Source organism: Pezoporus wallicus, unplaced genomic scaffold (genome assembly GCF_028554395.1).
Source record: "Pezoporus wallicus isolate ANWC-B61680 ecotype Strahan unplaced genomic scaffold, APGP_CSIRO_Pwel_v1 contig_3181, whole genome shotgun sequence".
NCBI lineage: Eukaryota > Metazoa > Chordata > Aves > Psittaciformes > Psittacidae > Pezoporus > Pezoporus wallicus.
In genome coordinates, this window is record NW_026641700.1 from 2027794 (window position 1) to 2047607 (window position 19814).

The window sequence follows — 19814 nt, forward strand, 5'->3', positions numbered from 1 at the left end:
TTTTTGGAAATGACTGAATTATTCTTTTTTTTTTTTTTTAACTCTAAAATAAAATCAGCCCCAGGCAGGCACCTGGTATGGAAAATTTCAGCGTGCGTAGTCACAGCCTGGCCAGGGAGAAAGGGGTGCTGTGCGAGGCGAGCGGCAAGCTGCCGTCCTCACCGGCAGCGCTACCGCTCCCCGCCTGGCAGCTCACTGCTGTCCCGCACGGAGGCCGCCGGGCCTGGAGCCGCTCCGTGAGGGCAGCTGGCAGAGCCCGGCCGGCGCGGCCCGTCAGACGGCTGAGGCGAGGCCGGGCAGCCCGCCACGCGCCTCCGCGTGGGACCGCGCGCCCCCCCCCACCAAGCACCGCTCCAGCTATTCCCCCACCCCCGCACCAGGGGTGGGCCGCGCCGGGCGCTGTCTCTGCCCTCTATTGGCTGGCGGCGCTGCCCATCGCGCACGGGGGGCGGGGGGGAGGGAGCCGGCGCGCCGAGTCTGGGCTCAGCCCCCCCTCCCGCCCCCCGGCGCGGAGGTAGAAGTCGTGGCCGCCCCGGCCTGACGGAACCGGCGTCTCCCGCCTCCGCCAGCTGAGTACGGTTCCCGGCGCGCCGTCCGCCTCCCGTTCCGCGCCTCTCTCCCGGCCGTTCTCGGCGGGGCAGCGATGGAAGAGGAACGGGCGGGCGAGCAGATGAGACCGTTGCTCACCACGGTAACGCCGCGGGTGGGGAGCGCTGTGGTGTGTGGTAGTGGGGCGCACAAAGAGCCGCCGTAGGGCAGCGCCGCTGGCGCCGTGCTTGGGGGCCACTCCGTTTCCCCTTTGTCGGGGTGCGGCGAGACCCTCCTCGGACTCCCCACCCGGCGGCGGCGGCAGGACGCGGAAGCGCCGCTTGTACCTGAGCGCCGGGGGCTCCGTCGCCCCTCGCGCAGGTGTGCCCGCGTACCGGCCTTGTGAGCGCGGCCGTGTACCCCCTGTACCCTCGTGGGGTGGTGGCGCGGCTGGAGCCGGAGCCTTTGTTCCGCTGCTGCCTTCGGGCGCCGCGGGCTCAGCGACTGCGCCTACCCCGGCCCCCCCTTCCTTTGTGATCTCCCCGCTGGGCTTGTGCTGGCGGCGGTGGGCGGTGAGGCCGCCCCTGGCCTCGCCTTTCTCCCTGCCCGCGGCCCCGCTCGCTGACGAGTTCCTGGGCGAGGGAGAGCTGCGCACACATGGCAAGCGGCGAGCTTCCCCTCGGCCTCGTGGTCCGCCACCGCGCAGCCCGGCCCGGTGGCGGATGCGGTTCCCCGGCGGGTTTCTAGCCTTGGTGGGGGGACATGGGCAAAAGTATGGAGTTTGGGTTCATTTCCTTCTCTGGCCGGTGGCTCAGTAAAGCAGACATGTGTTGCCTTACTTCCTGTGCTACTGAAAAATACATGTGGCTCCACAGTTGTAATTTCCCCTCCCTTCAGATGACTCAAGGTCTGGATTTTGTTAATGAGCCTCTGAGCCCTTGCTCTGTTATTCGCCCTCAGGGCCTTTTCCAGAAAGGTGTCACACAGCGACTTGTTTTCAGTGCCTGAAGAGGAGGGATGTGTGGTTTTTGACACAAAGAGTACTGTGATAGACAAATAACGCTGAAAACATGTGAGTTTTCATCATCTTTCTGCTGCTTTTCAAGGAGAGACTTGAGTCACAGTTGATAAAATTGGCAGTGTAATGAAGTGTTAGCTTCCTGTGACATCAGTATGTTTAATGTGACTTTAGTGTGACTTTCCTTTGTTATAACAGGAGTGTTGGTAATCATAGGGGTTCATGAATTTTGCAGATTCCTTGGATTAGTACAATCCTTGTATGTTTGCTTTGAAAATTAACATATATGCTCACCTCTAAAAGTTTTGCAGGTCTGTTCTGGGCCTGTTCTTCACCTTCTTGTCCCTTTCCAAAAAAGGCACATTCCCAACTCGTGTTGGCTTGTTCAAGATTAATTACTGATAAGGGCAGACTGATAGGTTTAAGTCATGTTAAATCTATCCTGCCTCTCTGTAGGAGGTATCTCTTAGCAGGCAGGACAATACTTCCATCTAGTAAAGAGATGCTAGGCTGTATGGGGCAAGTTTCAAAAGCTTTGGGCTTCAAGTGTGGGGGGTTGAAGTGAAAGATGCTAATGGTTACCCTGAGTTTAATCCAAATGAAAAGAGGACTGCAGACTTCATGAAGGTTAATGCGCCCTGAGCACATTAGCCAGGCCTGGCAGGAGTCATTTAGGTTCTTTTGTAACAGAAATTAACTAGTGGCTTTTGGGACAGATGCATGAGCTGTTGTACTACTAAACAGTCATTTCTAGCATAGGTGTTTTGAACAGAGGTGCTCAGTGGAGTGGTCTAAGTTGGTTTCCTTGCAACAGCAACACCTAGTCACCTTGGTGGCAGAGTGTTTTCAGGAGGTTACTGCAGCCAAAACAAAGCTGAAAAGTGAGAGAGTAGAAGGATTGGTAGGAACGAGAAAAAAGGAATTTCTAGGGAAAACGCATGAAGTAAGTAGCTTGAAGAAAGGACAGAACATGCTGATTACATAGTATATAAAGGCTTAAAGGAAGGACAGGCAATTACATAGTATAGCAGTATGGGATTTGTTGTGGTTTTTGTGTGCGAGAGGTATAATTTTATGTACATGAGAGATACTTAATCCAAAATATGAGTATTTTTGGCAATTCAGTTTAACTTAATTTTTCTAATCCTGTGCTTCTTGTAGTACAGACCATCTTCCTGCTAGCAGAGCTTGCTGGAACTGCTTACTTGTGCATAGTTTTTTCATAAATAAAAATCTCAGTAAGATGGAAGAACTTCATAGGAAGTGTATATTAAATCTGAAAAGTGCCATGGTTTAAAAATATAGAAGTGTGATCAAACAAAGAACCTCATAACATTTCCTTTTCTTCCTTCCTCCAATATTGGTAATATCAGGTGATTCCATGTTTATGTATTACTATATGTAGTATATTAGATATATGCAATAAGCAACCTCTGGTGCTTCTTGTGTGGAAGAGCACCCCAGTCAGTTTCTCCCCCTCCTCCCCTGGTTTATTTAATCAAAAGCATAAACTTGCTTATTTTGTATTTTAGGTCCGGTCTTAAAGAAGAGAATCCTCATGTGTTTAGGACATTGGTATTTTGAGGAGATTATTTGGTGGCAATGTATACATCAAAGTCGGAAGGGGGATGTGAAACAAATGGCTGATAAAGTTATTACAACCAGAGAGCAACCAATGATCAGAACACTTGGGATGAGTAGAAAACATAATAGGAAAAAAGAGATAACTGCATAAATCCATGTTTCTTTGATACCTTATATACTGTGAGCTGTTCTACACCTCAGCTTAGAAAAGATACCTTATTATTATTATTGGAAAAGTTTCACTGAAGGATAACAAGATATGAATTAGTTCTTAGATGAGAAATAACTGAACAGGCTAGGACTTGTCAGTCGTGTAGAGATGATGGGACAGTGATATGGTAAGGCTTTATAAAGCTCCTGTGGAGAGAGCAAGTGAAGATGGATGAGGAGGCACATGGTCAAATCAGTTGGGCTCTAGGTTTGAAATGAAAGGGGTTGGTTCTTCACTTGGTGTATAGAATTCATACATATACTTGCTGTACAATGTGTACACAAGTTTTTTGTTGATTGAAGGGGAGGATGAACAAGCATTGGAGGATGGATACACTGAGGTTAGTAAATTATGAGCAACAGCCTCAGGATGTCTGAGTTGAAAATAGCTGGAGGTTGTGAATGAAGGAGGAGCTGTTTGCTTGTCTGTTTTTCCTTTTTCCTCAACAGCTACTTTCAGTCTTTTTTTTTGGTTTAATATGAGTGGAACATACTAGTATGTTGCTTTCTATACAGTGGTGAGTTTCACAGGTACAGTGAAGGTAGTTAAAATGCTTGATACTGTGATACCAGTGATATTGGTTCTAGCTTCTTGTTTTTGTTATTATGGTATTCACTACTGGGTAGTTTTGTGGGTTTCTTTGCAACCCCTGTAAGTAGCATTTAGAGGAACATATATTGCAGTCCTGTCTCCAGATGTTTTACAGGTAATATTTTCAAAATACTTTGTAATCCTAAAAAAAAAAAAAAAGTAGATGAAAACTTTTAGTATTTGATATTACTTCATTTATATCATAAAATGTTCACAAGGCTGTAGACCATGGAGTATGGCTGACTAATAGGTTTATGTTTCTTTGTGTATTCTTTTTCTTTCAATGAAATAAATCTGGTTTTATCACTATTCTATTGCAGATGGTGACAGAACTGAAAGTGGCTTTTGTTTGTGAAGGGCTTATTTCCAGGCTTCTCCTTCTGGCTTTCCTAATCAAAGCACTAAAGTGATGTAGTCTGCCATATCTCACTGAAGAGGGCATTAGTGTCCCTGTGCTTTTTCTGAAGTGGATACATGGTTGGCTACCACTTCTGTTTTTTTAACAGCTGTTCAAGCACTTTATCAGATGGATTTTATACTACCCTGTTCAACAGTGGTTGTGTTTCAATGACAACTTTGGGCTTCGTTTGAAGACTCAGGTTCAGCCCATTTTACCAACGCATTATTGCCTCAGTGTCATCTGCCCATTCCTTTATACTGATGCATCTTTTTATGCAACAGTGCAGTGTCTAGTACTCCAGCTTTTCAAATACATAACAAGACCCATGAAGGCTTGTAGGAGTATAAGGTAACAGAAGTCAGAGACACTTGAATTACAAAAATATACAAAAATTGATGGGAAATATCCAAATTAGCAGAAGCTGCTGGTATTTACAACTTCAGTGGTTTAATATGCCAAACTACAAAGTGCTTTTTTTTTTTTTTTTAAGAAAATCTGTTTTTCATTAATGGATTTCAGGGGAGAGACAGGTGTTTGGTGGCAGCTAGACTGTTTTGGTCTAGTTACTGCATTTCAAATAGCTTAGTAACTTTGTCTAGCTAACTTAGGTGGTTATTGAAACAATTCCATTTAGAATAGGTTGTAAGTCTTGGTTTACCTTGGTGACACTTCATATATAAGAATGTAAGTAGCATCAGTACAGAGTTTTACAGAACTGACTGTTAATATCTTTCCACATATCTTGGATGACTTACTGTTTTAGAAAGTAAATAATGGGAAGTGTTCTTTTGTGTGGTTACTGGCCGCCTTATTTGACATGTAGCTTTTGTGATGGTAAGTCAGATGACAGGTCCCCGAGGAATATTATGCTGGTTACATGTAAATTTTTCATATTAACATAGTAAGCTCCAACAGGTGTTTTCCCTTTATGCCTGGACAAGGGTAACTGAGGATATGTTTGTACTGCAAATTGAGGACTCTGCAGGAAACTGTCCTCCCCCACAAGAGTGTGGCATCTGGCTGAACACATGGCTCTCCACAATTTAAAGCAATATAGTCACACTGATGTGGCACTGCCCTAGCTAAATAGCCCTGAAGAGAGAGAATTTTACTAGCTTGGCAGCCTTGCAGACTTGAATCTATGACTTTTGAGAGACAAGCTGCTTTTCTGTATGGTGCTGTTTGGGTAGGGTGCACACCTACAACTTGCACCATGCAGTGGGCCGTGAGCAGTGTCTGATCACCTCTTGGTTGAAGTACTATAAGCTGCTATTGAGTGTATGTGCTGTCAGTCTTCCTGATTTCTTAAAAAGTTACCATGGCTGTCAAAAAACTTGTGTTACCTGAGAACTTTTATTAGGCTTCATTGCAGTAGTTTTATTTGCTGTCCAAAATAAACAATAGGGTGTACTAAGTTGAATAGTCGTTGCCTTATATCCATGTGACTGATCTGCTTCTGTAGGTGAAGCATGGTGAAATATCACTGTGATTGTTGTTGGCTTTTGAATATTGATAACCTTTACACAAGGATATCTGTTATGCAACATTTTTAGTGTACTAAGTAAATAGAACTGCTTTGTAAATAGTGATTGATAAAATAGAGTATAACTGGAATATACTTGAACTTAGGTAGAGAAGTTCTCCAAAGAATACTGCTGTGCTTTTCGGTTGGCATATTCTGGAATAATAAAGTTTAGGGACATGTCAAGTTTTTGGCTGAAATTCAGATAGCTGTCTAGCTAATGTTTTGAAATAGTGATACAAATAGTGAGATTCAGATGAGGTGTTTGTTTGTAAGTAAGCAGGTGGAGAAGAGCTCCACAAACTGCTTAACCCTGTATATCTCTGAATGTCCAAATGCAAAAGTGAGACTGATTCTTCTACTGATGATCTTGCAGTGCTCTTAAATACGTGTTTCTAAACTTACTTTTTCACAGTTGGCAGTAAGTGAAAATATTACATTATTTTTAATTTGCCTTTAGAAAGTCCTGGCATCTTGGAAATTCCTTTTTGTGTTGCTGAGAATAAACATCAGTTACGCAAGTATCTCAAATCTACCTTGCCAGCATACTCAGTGGTTGTTAGAAGGGATTTTCTGTAAGAGTCTTAGTTTGTGCTTTGCACCCTGAGAGTTCCTTGTTTCCCTGGGAGTTAACTTTGCTGCAGCAGAGACAGTGTCATAGCAAAGTGTATTTTAACCAGTAGATGGGGCCGTTTTAGTTCCATAGCAGCACGCCTATTTACATAAGTTTTGAAAACTTTGTTCCTTGAATTTTTTCAGTCATTTTGTCTTTAGAGTATGACTAAGAGTTATAGTTTCTTTATCTGCAGGGAAGACTAAATGTTTTATTCTTCCAATAACGGTGCCAGGATTGCACAGTAGGAAGGCTATTCCATTTTCACAAATGTGCAAAAAAGAGTGAATCCTTGTGCTTTATGGGAATTGCAGTTATTCCTGTAAATTGTCCAATGTCAGGTGAGTCTGTACACCATGTGTTGCCTGACGTAATGTTTTGGAATCTGTAGTGTTGTATATGACAGTCTGGATGCTCCTGTGACTTCTGCCCAGGAAAGACTCTAACTCAGATACTGGTTTTCCTGCTCCAGGGCCTTAAACTAAATTGTCTCAAAGCTATGTAATGGAATAGTTGTCCTATTTGGGTATACTTGCACAAGTTGTCTCACTTCAATGCTAGAATGTTTCATAACCTTGAAACACCTCTGGCTTGTTAATTCTGGCAAGTCCTATTTTAGCAGAAGTATTTGCAATGCTGTACTTGTATCATCTTGTATCCTCCTTCAGCATCCACTTTTCTAAAAGGTAGATGTATGTTTTTCTTAGAGTTTGACTGTTTCCCCCCTGCATTTGTAGTAAGTAACATTCCTGATAGATCTTGCCTTTCCCCCACACTCTTTCAGGTCTTCATCACTGAAAATTATTCTTGGCGAACACAATGTCAACTTGAAGACTAGGACCTTATTCAGATTTTTATTTTGAACTCTTTCAGTAGATGGCACTTTTTGAGGTATAGGTGTATGCTGCCTTCTTTCCCATATTCCTGCTGTGAGAGATACTGAAATTTCTTGTGACTCATTTTTTGCTGAGATATATCTATATATATGTGTATATATATTTTGTTCTATTTTTATTTTGTGTTTACTGAGTCTCTTTGGGAGCTTAAATTTCTACAAATTATATAGAATGAGTTCTAATACTTTTCATAGACATAGTTTTGCTGGAAGGCATTTAGATTGTTTTGTTGGCAGTAAGGTTAAGTCAGTGTCCTGAAATACTAAAATATTTTTAAACTTAAAAACAGACTTGAAGTTGTTTTTTTTTTAACTAAAAGAGAGTCTTCAGTAAAAGTTTCCAGATCAGTCACCTGTTGTCAAACTGTTGCCTCTGTTTTAACAGTTTCTGGAGTCTGTCTCCAAACAAAGTGGAGCTTCCTGTGAATGAGGGATGTGGGCGGAGGCTGCAGGGAGGAATTATAGGGCAGTGTCCTCCATTGTCCCACCACCTTATGTATGTTGGAATTCTGCCATTTGACCACCTACTCTGCCTTCTGCTACTGTTTTCTGTTTTTTCTACAGTACAGCTATGCAACTGAGGATCTGTTAGCTGAGGGCTGCTTTTAGCTGGGGAGAAATGAGGATTCACATGAAAATTTAAGTCCCGTTCTTCCCCCCCCCGCAGTTATTTTCCCCTATGGGGGTATGTGTGTATTAAGAGTGTATATGTGGACAGCACGTCTTGGAAAAGTTATGCTTTTATAAAGTTAAGAATTAAGATATTTTAATTTTTACCCCCTGCTCATAGTTGCTCTAGGCTGATTCCTCTGCTTTTTCCATGACTAGTGTCTGATAAATATATGCTGGTTGTGTCTTGCCTGGGATCTATTATAGGATGAAGAAAAAGACAGCAAAGTGATTGTAAATACATAGGTTATGGCAAGGGTGGTGGTATCTCTTATTCTTTGCTAGGAAAAGCGAAGAATTTACTTCAACAAAAAGTGCGACTTCTGAATCCCATGACTGTTTGTTTCTGTATCAAAGTATAATCAGAACACTAGATAGTCTCTAATCAGGCTGTCCTGTTTGTATGTATTTGTTACCAAAGAGCAGAAAGAGGTTAAAGCATACCTGTGTTCATAGAGATGTTGTAACAGAATCTCATTTAGTGTCCATTTCTGGAAGTGATTGCTTCTAAGGGGAAAAATTCTGTTGTCATGTCAAGAGATTCAGGCTGCTGTGTTCTGGATCTTGGAAGTCATACCAAGCAGAAGCATGTGTGCTTTCTTTTAGACAGGGTTATGAGTAAGCTAGTACAACTGGTAAGGTAAAATCATGTTTCTTGCTAACCGATCAGACTTCAAGTTCACATGTAGAAGCTCCGATTCTTAAGATTTTGCTTTTATGTTTGTAAGAAAAGTGTGTGTACCAGATGCTATGTACATAATGCCCTTTTATACAAAGATCTGTTTTCTGTTTCTGTTGTATAACTTCAGTTTTGGAGGAAAAAAAATAATGTTTTCTTCTTTTTATACTGCCCTCCACATCCATTGTTTGTTTCAAGTACAGTGGAACTTTGGCTTATCTAAGTCCGCCCCTGCATGATTAGATAATGTCTGTATATTCCTCCCACTCCTGCTTCCACATTCCATGTACTCTATTTTGCATTTGAGCTCAGTTGCAGGTTCCCTTTTTCATGCTGGTCCATTACCAGGCCTGCTTGAATTCCTGCATGTAGGAATAGTCCCTCTTGTGCTTTGAGGAGGCTGTCCTTGAAGATCAGGCAGCGCTCGCAAGCTTTTTCCTTCACCTCCATGGTCTTCCAGGAGATTCTACCAAGAAGATTTCTGAAAAACCTGAAACCTGCTCTCCTGAAGTGCCATGTCTTAGCTGTATGTACTTTGTCTTGCACTGTACACTGTACTATTTGTCTCACTTCTCTCTGGACTCTATACTCCATAATGTCATGGTTGCTGTGGTCGAGGCTGGTCTTGACTTCCACATCTCTGTCTGGCTCTTCCTTGTTTGTGAGCAATAGGTTCAGCAGAGCATATGTTCCAAGCAGAGCAGTATTGTAACCAGCCCTTTGCTCAGATTGGAACCCACACTCCTTAACTTTCCAGTCTGGCTTTTCTCAGGAGCCTGTACCCATCTTTTGCAGCACTCCAACCATGGGAGTTGTCCTGCTGTTACTCTGCAACTCCTGTGAGGCTGTAGCTCTGCAGCAGTGCATGGACTACGTCCTCCTGTTGTGCTTGTGTGCAAGATCTTGAGATGCCCCCAGCCATGCCTCTTTCACAAGGGAAGTGTAGGAGCCTTCTGTCACATGTTCCCCATGTCTTCACTTCTCTTAAGTGTGACAACCCTTCTCCACCATGCCTAGTTTAAAGTGTTTTAACAAGCTTAATGTGCTCAGTGACAAAAGATACTCTTGCCATGCTTTGTTAGGTGGATCCTTGTTCATGAAAGAGGTTCCCATGGTCGTAGCATTAAAGTCTCTGCTAATAACCTCATATTGACCCTCTGGATGCATCTACCCTGAGCCTTTTGGTTCTAACTGGAGAGGTGGAAATGCCACCTGGGCCTCTTCACCCTTGCTTATAGTGCTCGGTAGTCACTCTTGATTTGCTCAGTCATTGCTTTTTAGAAGTGTCACTGGTGTCCACGTGATTAAGCAGGAAAGTGCAACAGTTTGAGGACTGGATGAGCCTCAGTCTTCCCAAAACATTATTCAGAAAGCAGCGGACTTCCCAGGACCTCCTGTTTATCTTTCCTGTTGTGCAGTGTGTTCATCCCCTCCTCACTTGGACATTTAGCCCTTCAGAGAAGGCCACTGCTGTCAGCAGCACCAGGAAGGAGCTGCTGGTGCTTCTTGCAGTCCAGCACCTGGATAGTGACATCCTCCCTGTGCAGTTCTTGGACTTGAGATCCTCGATGTGTGAGGGACTGTTTTGGCTGGTGTTGGAGACTTCACACTGTAACATATCGCATAAGTTAGAACTGTGTTTTGGGGCCATTTGTAGCTTTGTTGTGTGAACAGCTGTGAGATCTGTTAGCTGCCTCTGTTGGCTGAGCCCTGGGAGATGTGCAGTGCCCATTTATTTTTATGTTGTTAAACCTTGCCATCTAGTTCTGTTTGCAGCACAGATTTAAAGTACACCGGTTGATGTGAACTTTGTTCTACTCACGGTTGTTTCTGATAGGCGCATCTTGTCAATATTATTTTAACAACTCCAGTATTGTAAACTTGCTTGTAAAGACTGCTGTTTTTGCAAGGCAGCTATTAATTACTAATAATTATTAATGTTTTTAGTTGGCTAATGCTGCTGTGTTGGCTGATGATGTTCCATGATTTCCTGTCTCCTCAGCTAGGAGGGACCAAATGCAACAAATAGTGATGTTCACATTTTACCGGGTCACGTACATCTCTTTCCCTTAGCTTGAAGTACTTAATGAGGTATTAAATGTTGTTATGTAGAGGGGAGACAGTTCTGCCATATTGGAGATGCTTCAGTTGAAAAGCCTGAATTTTCATCTCTTTTTCTCTCTGATATCTCTAAACATAATTTTTTTGCAGGTGGAAACACTGCAGCTGTAGTCTGTGTTGTAGGAATTACTTTCTTCACTTCTGTATCCTTTATAAAGGGGTTTTAACTGAAAAATGACGCTAGTGCTTACTAGTGCTAGATAAAACTCAATATCTTCTTTTCTAGTTGCTTCCCAGAAGGAACACTTAACAGAAGGAATCTTTCTGTGGGTTCTCTGACTAGCTTGTGAAGTCAAAGGACTGACTGCAAATTCTTTAATTAGCATTCTAGTCAATAAGGTGAGATTGTTTAGGCTACTGCTACATTTATTGCTTCTTTGTTTCTATTAAAAAAAAAACCCAAAACAAACAAGCTATTGGAAAGATTGTATTTAAACTGCAACTTGTTTTGGGCTAGTGATTATTTTTTTTTTTTTCCCCTTTGGGTGGTACAGCACTATTGTGAGGATATACTATTAAGTAAGCACATGCATTTCTTTAACACGTCAAACATATTTCCAGACAGATGCCGTGTACAAAAAAGGAAATAAGAAATCCTTATTGAACAGCCACAGTTGGTGTTACTGTTGGAGTTAAATTCTTCATTTTGTATGGCTACACCCTACCAGCCATGCCTTTTAAAACTGTTTATATAAAAACAAAGAGCATCTGATAATTATTATAGCTTATTTGAGGAAGTGATAAAACCCAAGAGCAGCAGAGATCCTTTCCTTTTTCAGCTTGGTTTTTATTAACGTTGTGCTTGCCTGCCATTGAGAGATCTCAAAAAGGAAATTAAGGAGGCATACACTTGTGTAAGATTTGGTTGAATTTCACATAGATAATGATAGGATGGAGAGACATGTTCAGCTTACAAATTAACTGTACAAACCCAGTTACTGTACAGTTAAAATTTTAGACTTTGAATACCAGGACATTTATTAAAGCTTTTCTGACTGTTTTTTTTGTGGAAATTTTTGGGTTTTAAAAACTACTGATGTATGCCAATCAAAAAAGGAATAACATCAACCAGGTGTTTTTTGTTGTATGCATCAGTGTTGCCATCCATTACCTGCCTTAACTAATGATGCTGTATAAAATGCTTGCAGTTACTTCAGATTTTTTTAGAAGCATAACCAGAGCTTATTTTCAATATGTTTTGAAATGTACTTAGCTACATTGACTTTGCTTGCTTTTCCTGGAATGTGTAATTGTATGTGATTCTGTGTATGGTAAGGATATATAATCTTGGGTCTTGTTTTATACCCAGATGGTCTAGGTAGAGCTTCAGCTGAGAAAGTTTAGTTTATTGAGAAGTTGAGAGTATTTTTCTTTAAAGTCAATAGAATGAACATTTCTTTTTAAACTAAGTAAAATCATATCTTCAAGCCTTAAGAACAGTGGACACAAAAAATGATTAAATATCTGATTCCCCCAAAAAGAGAACAAATTAAATAGGGGTAGGATGCTAGGTGGTTGTTTTTTTTTTTGGTTTGTTTGTTTGTTTGTTTTTAATGACACAGCTGTTCACAAACGATTTTGTTCGACATGATTAAATGTACTTAAATTATGGTCTGTTTATAGACAAATTCCACTTGTTTATAACTTGTATAGTGCAGATGTACTTGGTACATAGCTAGCTCATGTATAGTTAAGGAAGAAGATGGCTGTATTCTACTGAGTGAAGACATAGTGTTAATCTGAGGCTTTTAATTCTTGAGCATGATTAAGTTGCCTTTGCTGTAAAGACACAAATGAAGGGCAAAATATAAATAGGGAACTGGAGAAATTTGATATGCTAAAGGCCAAAGAATATACCTGCTACTTGCATTCTGTGCTTTGAGTGGACAGAACCTTTTGAAAAGACAGGCAAACAAGAGCACTTAGTGCACTTTTCTCATTGGTGATGGGGCTGACTTGGTGTAACTGATTGGGTATGTGGGATTTTAGCCAATCCTAATACAGCAAATAACTTGGGAAATGCTGCTTTTTTAAGTAAGGTGACTAATTTCTCTGTGACATTCAGTGGTTTCTTGTATGACTGTATATTTACTCTGTTTGCATATATGGTAGCCAAGGCTGTCTGTGTGATGATTATTAACTTCTGGATTCTGGAGGCAATGTAAAAGTGAGAATTTGCATGTTAAAACAGCAGTTCACAAACCATATATATTTTTCCAGATCAGATTCCATATGCTTCAGTGTGTACAAGGGATGTGTGCTTAACTGCTGGAGCACATAGAATCATAGAATCGTTAGGGTTGGAAAGGACCTTAAGATCATCTAGTTCCAACCCCCCTGCCGTGGGCAGGGACACCTTGCGCTAAATCATATCACCCAAGGCCTCGTCCAACCTGGCCTTGAACACTGCCAGGGTTGGAGCATTCACAACCTCCCTGGGCCACCCATTCCAGTGCCTTACCACCCTAACAGGAAAGAATTTCCTTCTTATATCCAAGCTAAACTTCCCCTGTTTAAGTTTTAACCTGTTACCCCTTGTCCTGTCACTACAGTCTCTAATGAAGAGTCCCTCTCCAGCATCCCTATAGCCCCCCTTCAGATACTGGAAGGCTGCTATGAGGTCTCCATGCTCTCAGGGCTGCTCTGAATCTTTTCTCTGCCCAACCTGTAGCTGTGCCTGGGATTGCTCCGACCCAGGTGTAGGACCTTGCACTTGGCATGGTTAAACTTCATGTGAGGTGGGCTGATGCTAACCTCAAGTGTGTCAAAGTCTCTCTGGATGGCATTCCTTCCCTCCAGCATATCAACCGAACCACACAGCTTGGTGTCATCGGCAAACTTGCTGAGGGCGCACTCAATCCCACTGTCCATGTCAGCGACAAAGATGTTGAACAAGACTGGTCCTAACACCGATCCCTGAAGGACACCACTTGTTACTGGTCTCCAGCCGGACATTGAGCCATTGACCACAACTCTTTGTGTGCGGCCATCCATCCAGATCTTTATCCACCGAGTGGTCCATCCATCAAATTGATGTCTCTCTAATTTAGAGACAAGGATGTCGTGTGGGACAGTGTCGAACGCTTTGCACAAGTCCAGGTAGATGACATCAGCTGCTCTACCCCGTCCATCAGCTCTGTAGCCCCATCATAGAAGGCCACCAAATTGGTCAGGCAGGATTTCCCCTTAGTGAAGCCATGCTGGCTGTCACCAGGCACCTTGTTGTTTTTCATGTGCCTTAGCATGCCTTCCAGGAGAATCTGCTCCAAGATTTTGCCAGGCACAGAGGTGAGACTGACTGGTCTGTAATTCCCGGGGTCATCCATTTTCCCCTTCTTGAAAATGGGGGTTATATCTCCCTTTTTCTAGTCATCGGGAACTTCACCTGACTGCTGTGATTAATCAACATACATCAACACTGTTGCCATGTTCCTTTAGGGAAGGGATAGGGGAGTAGGTCTATGCTTTAAAAACTGTATTGTGGATTAATGCATTCACAAATAATTAACTTCAGTTTCTTGACAAAAGGTTTGTTTTCCTTTGGCTGTCTTTAGGAGAAATCTGTAGGGCTTGATGACCACTGGTTAGGTAATTGAGCTTCAAGCAGCCGTGGCTGTAGTCTTCTCTGTTGCTCTAAGTGGTTGCTGCAGAATACTTTTGAGTTGAAATTACCACAGGTGCATACTTCGAGTAAAGTCACAAGTGTCCCCCTCCAGGTACTGGGGGAGGTTGTAGCCAAAAGGTGATCTTGTTGGCATTGAAGGAAACAAGATAAATACGTGTTTATTTTCAGAAATTGCTTCTGGGGAATGGTAGCAGTGTCTCCAAACAGAGGGTTCAGTTTCTTTTAGAGTTTGCAGAGGTGGCAAAAGCTGGGGAGAGCCCTGGAGAATGGCAGTGTGTAGGTGCCAGGGCTGGGAATAATTCTGCGGAAGCTGTTAAGAGCCCAAGGGGATTGCAGCTGGGCAAGGCAATGGAGCTGAGTACTTGTGGAAGTGACAGGGTATCTGTATGCAAGCTTGTTTCTGGAAATGGAAGTGTACAACATGCTTGAGTTTCTACTTAAGGGTAAAGAATACATACCTCAAAGATGGCATGTTGGCTTCTGTGTTGTGACTCACATTACTGCTATTTCTTGCCAAGCTCACAGGATCAGTTCTAAGTTTGTGGTGATACATGACACGACTGTAAACAGTTTAATGTATTATGGCAACATTATGATATGAAAAACCTGTTTCTTGCTTCAGTTGTCTGATAGTATAAAACAGGCTTCTGGGCAAAGAAAGAAAATTTCCCTTCCTGTCTCTGAGAATTACTGAAAAATAAATCCACATGCCGTGAATGGGTACAATATGCTGTACAATTTAATGATACCTTAATGGCTCTTTATTGGTGCATGGATTGTTCATTTGTATGTGTGTATTTATCTTTAAGATGTACTAAATTTGAATGGAAGAAGGTGTGGTTACTGAAAAGTAAAGAATAGGCATGATCTCAATTTTGAGAACTGGTCTCCTGTAAAGCTCTGTATCAAAATAATTTTGTGTTGTGCAAGTCAAATATTTCACTAACAGGTAATTGATAAACATATTTTAATTCTTCCAGTTTTCCTGAAATGAAGAATAGTATGGGAAAGAGGAGAATAATCTGGGAACTACTTTCAACTTCCTAATGCTCATATGAGAATCATTGATAAGCCAATCAAGAAATTGGCTTGTTGTGAGGAGTATTGCAAAGCAAAGGTGGTGTCCTTCTGTAAGCTATGTTGCCAAGGTAATTTTTGAGAATACAACGGGAAATTCATGTGTTATAGCAAGCAACAGAAGTAAGTTTTATGTATGCCTTGGCAAGGCTGCTGTTCTTCCCCTTCCCCACTTTTTTTGTCTGTTTCCAACTTTGTCATAAAAGTATCCAGTGCTTTTCTTTTATCCTTAACAGGATAGCAGATGGCCTTGAAGGCATTGGGTTGTCATTGGATACCCTGTCCTGTGTGGGCAGTGAGTTTGTATTCCTGTGATGGGGAAGGGTTCTCGTGGGAAGTCTCCTATAAAAAAAGCATGGTTTGTGACTCTGAGAAATCGGCATGCTTTCTCCACATATCTGCAGAGATTGATAGTGGCTTGTACTGTTGCATTGGAGAGAAGTTTCTCTTGGTGGCTGTAGACAAGTGCCCTTCTGTTAAAGTGAGAAAGAGAGCATTTGCAACTCTACAATACTGCTGTGTTTCATATACTGCTTCATATATAACTAAGCACCAAGTTCCTTCCAAGTAGGATAATGTCACCTTTCCTTATGTTACTGTGCTAGTATAGTATCTCTTTGGCATGAATAGCTAAGGTCCAGGTAAAGCACATTCCTTGTTCCTTCTGATGAATGCAGTTTCAAATCGTGGCTTCTCTTTAACAGCTAGTCTTAAAACCCACAACAGCTTTTCCAGTGTATTAATTCTAGGCAGATAGTAATGAAAACTGAACTGTAAATGATGACCTGGATGTGACTGGTGTTTTTGAAGTATGATTCTCCCTGCATTGTGCTATGTGTGCTATAGAAAGGGCTGTTAAACCCCTGAGGTCCCAAGAAACCAGCTTTATTAAAGTACCAGAAATCAAAGAATTTACAAAAATAATCCTATTTTCTCTTTGATATACCTAGTGATTGTGTTTTGAGCCAGTGATGTCCTAATTTTTCATCACCTGTGGACAAAAGTGTCAGAAGAAGTTATATGCTTTGTATTCTATCTGATAATAAGGTCACTAATCCTATATCAATCCAAGTCATAGAAAATCCAAACGAGAAAACTAACTCTATGTTGGAAGTGAAACAAAAAGTGTAAATAAGTTCACACAGTGTTAAAGGAGCAAACATCTTGCAGCTAATGATGAAAGTCTTTGTAGATGAGATAGCTGGTCTTTAAATGTCCTCAGCTGGTTGTGTGTGTTAACGTGTTAAACTTACAAGCAAGCAGTTTGCCAGAAGTCTTATTAATGGGAATAATGGTTTACATCAAAGTTGTTCAGAATCTAAATGTAATGAAACAGCCAGAATTGCTTGCTTTAAACTGAATAATTGATGTGGTCCTGTCGTGGCATTCTAAGATTCCACTTGAGCACAAGCAAGTCTTTTTGTCATAGAAAGTGCCACTCAGCCTACAGCTACAGCACAACGGACAAGTCTAGGATTGAGCCCAGGGCAATTTGTCTTCCCTTGGATCTGAGGGCTCAGTGAGGTTTCTGGTTTTAAATACTTTCTGGTGCTTCTTTTTTTTTTTTCTTTTTTTTTTGAGTGTCTGGTTGTTACTACAGTAGGAAGCATCTGTAATACAAGGCCTGCTCATGATGTGTTTGTAAAGATGTGGTTCCTTACTGTCAGAGAGTTTGTTTGTTTGTTTGGGAGAGTTATGTTCATAGCTTCTTAGATCATATATTGTCCTGTTATGAACAGCAACTCCTTCAGTGGCTTCTTAATTTAGAATAGGTAGAGTTTTCCTCTGTAATTTCATGAATTTCTAATAAAAGCAACTTCAGCAGAAGTTTTTTTGTGGTTTTATTGCTTTTTGTTCATAAAATCATTGTGAAGAGGATAGTGTTTGCAAAATTTTTGAGTCAATACTTCAGGATTAATGTTAAATGTTAAGGATATTCCAGCTCAGCAATGTTGGCACTGATGTCTACATGAGAATCACAGTCATAGAATCATTCAGTTTGGAAAAGACCTTGAAGATTGAGTCTAACGATAAATTATTTTGCTTTCTATTAATATGCATTATTTGATTTTGATATTGGTAAGATTAGTAAAAAAGACTTGACTCAAGTTAGTTTGCCACACCTGGAAGATACATGATTATCTATCTGAAAGTTTTTTTTTTTGGGGGGGGGGAGGAGAGTGAGGGAGGGGAGAGGATAAAGTTTAGCTGTGGAATGTAATGCTGCTTTAAAGTGTCAATAGGTACACAGAGCTGTTAAGAAAATTATTATTTAAAGAAAAGGGGTGAGTTTCAGGAAACCGCGGATGAACTCTGTCTTCCACCACCCTCTTCCTTCATCTGTCTTCTCACAAAGAGATGGGCTGTCAATGCTACTAATGACATCTTTCAAACCTGCATGCCTGTCTTTGTCTCTTCAGTTCTTCTAAAGTTTTTACAAATGTGGGATTACCTTGCAAATTCAAAGCAAGACCCAGAGCAGAAGTGAATCCTGATGACACAGTGGTTCCAGAAGTTTGAACTGTGGTATAATTGTGCAATGTGTTCATGATGATACTGTGAATGTAAGTTATGATGCATGTTTGTGAATGTAAGTTGCTAATAATATTACATTGTTACAAAAAACCACAGTTACGTTATGGAATTAGTCAAAAGTGGAAATAAGCTTCAAATACACAGAATAAACTTCAGGCTGCTTTCATTGTTGCATTTCCTAAACATTAAGTGTATATGCATTGCAGTCTTTTCAGCAACTTTTTGTTTAACATCCTTCTACAGGGGATTGCTACTCGAGTCTGCAGCTTTATAATTTTCTTCAGTAGAAAAGGCTGAAAGAACCATAAGAATATAGGGAATGATGGTAGTGCTCTGTACTATTGTACAATAGCTTCCTTTCTGAGGTCATCAAAATTTCATGTTTTTTCCCGTTGTGGTGCGTGTAAGACTAAATTTAATGTGTTTAAGCATCATGAGCTCAGTGGTCTGAAGAAAGTTATCTTCCCCTCATACATCTGATTAAGTTGTCCGTGAGTGCAAACTTGGGGTTAATAACAGCATCAGCAAATACAAGTGGTTTCTGAAGTGAACGGTTTTCAGGTTCCCCCTAGTGTCCTGGTATGAATGCTGTAATTTTAAACTAAGTGGTTCAGTCTCCCTTTAAAGGGAGAGCTTCCTTTTGGCACAGTTTCTCTGTCCCAGTGACAAAAGGATGTGTTACCCTTTCTTTGAGTCCCTGTCAATGCACAGGGGCCTCAGACAACAAAAATAGTTTTCAGTAGACAGTTGGCCTGGTTATAAATATTTTAAAATGGCCATTTATTTGTTTCTTTATGCTTGAATGATTTTGCTTTATGTTTTTTCCTACTTCTGCTAGTGTTGATTTAATAACAATGGAAACTGATTCAAATTTTGAAGACAGATCTTTTGGAAACCTCGTTTTTTGGGGAAGTCTGTAAAAGGTTGTTAAAATCAGATATGTAATTATTATTTCTAGTTAATTACATTTCAATCAAAAGCTCTGAAATTGATGTTAAGATAGCCAAAAGCTATGATGTCATCTTCCCCTAAATAGAAGACTTTAGTAAAATTTCAACAAAAAAGTATGATTTTCTACTGAAGTTGAGAGCCTTATTGTTTTTCAGATACAATCTTGTTGGATGACGTTAGCATGTAGTATAAGCCAGTTTGACTCCGTTCTGTATTTAGGATGTTTTAACAGGGTGCTGTTTGGTGACACTTTTCCAGACTGGTTTACAGGTTAATTTTTTTTTTTTTTTCTTTTCTTCCTTCTTCCTGTAGAGTCAGAAATGTGAGAATAATAGCAAATAATTTGGTGGACAGGTTAATTTCTTTGTGTGTGCCCTGACTTAATTGAAGTAACATTTGGAAAAAGGGATGGATATGCTTATAATATACATATGATCTAGGCAAATGAAAGTTTTAACATTAGAAACATGGGGAGTTTCCTAGAGGGACAAGTGCATTCAAGTTTTTCCTATTTAAATATTTCTTTACATTTTGCTTTTATCTGTAGACGGAAAAGCTTCAATATTACAGTTCTTGACTGTTGTTTCTGACGTATCTTGTATTTCATTTTTCAAATTCTTTCTTGTATCAGCTTGAGGTAGAAAACAGTCTTTTGGGATCATGGACTGAGGAAAGCTTGGTTTGCTTGCCAAAGCCTTCTAGTGAAAGTGTTCTTCACCTCAGAAATAAAACGGTCAAGATTTTTAAATTTCCATTAATACATATGTAATTAAGATATCCCATTGCAGATATAAT

The 19814-nt window shown here is 41.0% G+C and overlaps 1 protein-coding gene across 1 annotated transcript in view; it reads left to right on the forward strand.

Moving 5' to 3' along the window:
* Positions 1 to 481: 481 nt before the first annotated feature.
* The window catches only part of SLC4A7 (solute carrier family 4 member 7), an 84877-nt gene continuing 65544 nt past the window's right edge, over positions 482 to 19814 (forward strand). Inside the window, exon 1 of the mRNA XM_057424815.1 lies at positions 482 to 691. Within this exon, the coding sequence (XP_057280798.1) occupies positions 644 to 691 (48 nt within the window). The 5' untranslated portion in view covers positions 482 to 643. The remainder of the gene's footprint in view (positions 692 to 19814) is intronic.